At 41.5% G+C, this 4,500-nt stretch overlaps 1 protein-coding gene across 1 annotated transcript; it reads right to left on the bottom strand.

The window, feature by feature from the left end:
- Positions 1 to 571: 571 nt before the first annotated feature.
- On the bottom strand, positions 572 to 2,667 carry LOC109621528 (uncharacterized). The gene is made up of 4 exons (XM_029876316.2): positions 2,216 to 2,667; positions 1,422 to 2,103; positions 1,167 to 1,368; positions 572 to 1,110 (listed from the first exon to the last, which is right to left on the bottom strand). Exons 1-4 carry the CDS (start codon positions 2,361 to 2,363, stop codon positions 862 to 864), a joined length of 1,281 nt encoding a protein of 426 aa, XP_029732176.2. The 5' UTR covers positions 2,364 to 2,667; the 3' UTR covers positions 572 to 861.
- Positions 2,668 to 4,500: the final 1,833 nt, after the last annotated feature.

Genomic DNA, 4,500 nt, shown 5'->3' on the forward strand with positions numbered 1-4,500 from the left:
TTAAACTTCAGAAGAAATCTTTGGTAAAGTTAATGTTTTACAATTCTATTGCGCATCAACACTTTGTTTTGATGACCAAATTATAGAACAGTCTTAATTTCTATGGACAGATAGACAGTTGGAAAACAAAAATCTAGTAGAATTTATTTCTTTGAAACAACAAATCCAACTTTTCATGAAACTTTAAAAAAAGTAATCTAATTTTTTTGCAAATTACCAAAGTCCAATTGTCGTGGGCGCCAATCTGGCTGCTTGCCAAGGACATCATCCATTAAAACTTTTCCGTAGAAAGGATTGCACTATCTTTTAACACACCCGAGATAAATAGCCACACTCCCAGTCTCGGCTGTAGGTCACATTTACAGAATCAGTTGGAGGAGATCCCAAGAAACAGAAGTTGCAGAATAACAGTTTCTTAAGCTCAAGTTTGCTTAAGAGTGGTTTGTTCAACTCTTATACAGCATATGTGTTTGTTGAGGTGATTCTCTATCGACTAACAGGTTGAACTGAATGTCATGAATGGTTTTTCGCAAAATCAAAGAAACGCACGAAAGTCTTACAAATTCGGCAATTGGAGGAAGTTCCTCAATTTACTTACCCAGTGAAAAATATATATATTTTTTTAATGAACACTAAGCCTAACAAATGTTATTTTGCTTTATTCCATCACGTGGTTGATTTGCGCAATTACACTTATGAACAAGTTCCTCTATTTTATTTTCTTTAACACATATAATGCAATGTTTCATCAAAAATCAAATATTTGAGAAGGATCGTGATTGAAGTCTGCAGAGTGAACATTTTCATAGAAACATAAACACAACATATCTCAAATGTTTTACAGATGCCTTTAAATGTCCTTTAAGCACTGGTTTCAAGTTGACTCAATTGTATCAGAAATGTTAGCACTGTGTAGGCAATGTTCAAAATGCGTAGAAAAGCGAATGTCGAAATGTCAAACAGCCCTACGCAGTTCATGGACAGTCCATGGCGAGTATTAATCCATGCTATCATCAAATCAGTTTTGAACCCTTGGTACTGTGAGTGATTCGTTTTGCTGTATGGCATCAGGGCACAAATCTCAAAAATATGATCACCGATGCAGTCTGCCTGTGGAAGAATATTTAATTAGGAAACGTAAAAGAAAAACACTCATTCAGACTTACAACATCCTGCAGCGAATCAACGAAGTGGCAAAACAAATAGTATTCCAACATAAACATTGCCATCGTTGCAATAATCACAAAGGCCAAAAAGTTTACTCCGAATCCATGACAGACGTAGCACAAAGCACCTATGCTGAGGACCGAGAAGAAATGGACAAGAAAAAAGCTTCTCCCGACCAAGTTCTTCAATACTTTCAGATGTCTGGAAAAGATGCCTGGATGAAAATACTTTAAAATACACATTTTTAATATTACCGCCAAAACTCTACATGTTGAGCCAGTGTTTCTTTCAATTCACGATCCATCCTCCTCCAGTCAGTCCCATCGATCACAAACGGTTGATTCAGGATCGAGCCGTAACGATGGGATAGCATTTTAAAATTGGTTCGCATCCCCATCAGCAGCGTTCCAATGGTTGCCATACAGCAGAAAAATTTTGGCACGAAGTCCAATGGCAAAAGGCTTATGAAAAAGAGCCGAAAGGCAAAACTGATGTACGGATTAGTTGGTTGTAAATGAGATGGCAGCCGGAAAACCATTTCCGTAGCAGGGTTCGGTATGGAAAGAAAAACGATGTCGATGACCGTTAGACCTAAAATGCAAAAGATCAGAACCCGAAACTTCTCGTTAAACTTCCTCAGTTCAAGCTTGTCGCGGCATTCGTCTCCAGAGGTAATGTTGCCATTGGTGATGTAATGTCTAAGATTCTCGATCGGTTTCTGATAGAGTTTTATCAGTAAGAGTTTCAGGGTTGAAACGAGGAAGGCTGCGGCTTTCGTAATCCCGATAACCACGGCATACACATCTTCTCTTTGATGTTTTAAAGCGTAAATTGTTTGTATTAGAATCATGGTGACGTGATAGGTGGATAAACAATTTACAAAATAGCGAACGAGGCGCTCAGCGCTCCACTTCGATGTCAAATCAGTTTGTATTCCTGTTTGATAGAGTACCAAGAGAATCAATCAATGATTGTAAAATTGGCTCACAAGCTATTACATTTTTCCATTATTCTGTCAATAGGAATAACTATAATCAATTCAACCTACCTACAAGCAGCAATAAGACATCCTGCCACCAGAAACAGTTACTACCCGGTCCGCCATCAGACCAAAAGCGCTGCACTTTGACTTTCATCGCAGACCACCAGTTGCGAGCTCGACCTAGAGCAGATCGCATTCCGACAGACATTACCATTCACAGGTCAAATACAAACTGACAACCGTCAAGGGACTTAGGCCGGTTGTGCACCAAGACTTAAAACAGCAGGTGCATATTGTCCCGTGCGTTCCCGGCCGTCTACCCAGAGGTTCATAGTTGAGACATTTTCCGCAATTGTCACAGTGGGAAAAAAACAATAAACGCAAGAATAACCCTCTTATACCATGTGAAGTTGAGAGCTGATGATTCTCAGGCAATCAATAGCTGTTGACCATGTCTAGAGAATTTATTAATTTTTAACAGCGTGTTATGCTACTGCATTCAAACATGCATACATAGAACCCACTACAGTACTGGGCAGAAAAAAAGGCACAAATCATTAAAAATAAATTATAACATATGCTTGGAAAGCTACCTATACTTCCTTCGTGGGTTTCTAGTATTTTTTTAAATGATACAAAGGTCAGTATATATGTATTGTCACTCGAGGTCATCGTTGACCTTTTGCTAATATCCATGATATCTGGTATATTTTTGTAGAGATCCTTAGCCGATTTTTATAACGGTTTGCAGGAGATTCTTCGAAAAACTGGAACACTGATCTGATCAAGATACAGTTTCATCCCAATAGTCTTCAATAAGTTCATATCTTATCCTGTGAATTTCCAAATGGTGAGAGTGAACACCAGGAAGGAGTGTTCAGTTTCTCACAAGTTTATCACAGCTATCTCATGCTTCCTCGGGTCGATAGATAGCTTACTTACCTTACCAATCAGGCTAAGGCCGGGGTGGCCTCTGCTATACATAGAAGCCATCTCCATTCCACTCGGTCCATGGCTGCTTGTCTCAGTTCCGCACTCTGCGTAGGGTCCGCAGATCGTCCTCCACTTGGTCGACCCACCTAGCTCGCTGCGCTCCACGTCTTCTTGTACCGGTCGGATGACTCTCGAGAACCATTTTAGTCGGGTTGCTATCCGACATCCCCGAGCAGGAATGAATAACTGACACATAACTGCAGCATATCAAAGTCAGGTATCATACCAAGACAAGGTATCGGTCGGTTACCCAGCTATTGAAAATAACTTATCTTGGTATTATGTAGGTATTTAGGAAATACCTCAACGAGTTATTGATTTGATGTTGAGGGCTGCTTGAGGTATTATTCAGTTATGGAAAAAAACGTTATTTGTATGAAAAAACTGCCGATTATTTTTTAGGTATTGCCATACCTGATGTCATTATTCACTTGTTATGCACAGAATATACAGCAGTTATTATTTTAGGTATTTTACCTCTTATGCAGGGCTTCTTAATACCTCATTCAGGTTGTAGGTATTCGGTTTTCCATACCTGAGTTTGGTATTCTTCAGCTATTTTCTCCTGCTCGGGTCCTGATGACGTGACCCGCCCACCGTAGCCTCCCGATTTTCGCGGTGTGGACGATGGTTGGTTCTCTCAGCAGCTGATGCAGCTCGTGGTTCATTCGCCTTCTCCAAGTCCCGTCTTCCATCTGCACTCCGCCGTAGATGGTACGCAACACCTTCCGTTCGAAAACTCCAAGGGCGCGTTGGTCCTCTGCACGTAGTGTCCATGTTTCGTGCCCATAGAGGACGACCGGTCTAATCAACGTTTTGTAGATGGTTAACTTCGTGTTACGGCGAACTTCATTCGATCGTAGAGTTCTGCGGAGTCCAAAGTAAGCACGATTTCCTGCCACAATGCGCCTCTGAATTTCTCTGCTGGTGTCGTTGTCGGCGGTCACCAGTGAGCCAAAGTACACGAATTCTTCAACCGCCTCGATTTCATCACCGTCGATATAAATTCGGGGTGGCGGGCGCGGTGATTCCTCCCCGGAGCCCTTTGTCATCATGTACTCTGTCTTCGACACATTAATGACTAATCCGATTCGCCTGGCTTCACTCTTTAGTCGGATGTACATTTCCGCCATCGTCTCAAATTTACGAGCAATAATATCAATACCATCAGCGAATCCAAGCAGCTGAACGGACTTCGTGAAAATCGTACCACTCATGTTAATCCCCGCTCTCCTTATTACACCCTCTAACGCAATGTTGAACAGCAAGCACGAAAGACCATCACCTTGCCGTAACCCTCTGCGAGATTCGAAGGGGCTCGAGAGTGTCCCTGATACTCGAACCACGCACATCACTCG

The sequence above is a fragment of the Aedes albopictus genome, chromosome 3 (assembly GCF_035046485.1).
Source record: "Aedes albopictus strain Foshan chromosome 3, AalbF5, whole genome shotgun sequence".
NCBI classification, from domain to species: domain Eukaryota; kingdom Metazoa; phylum Arthropoda; class Insecta; order Diptera; family Culicidae; genus Aedes; species Aedes albopictus.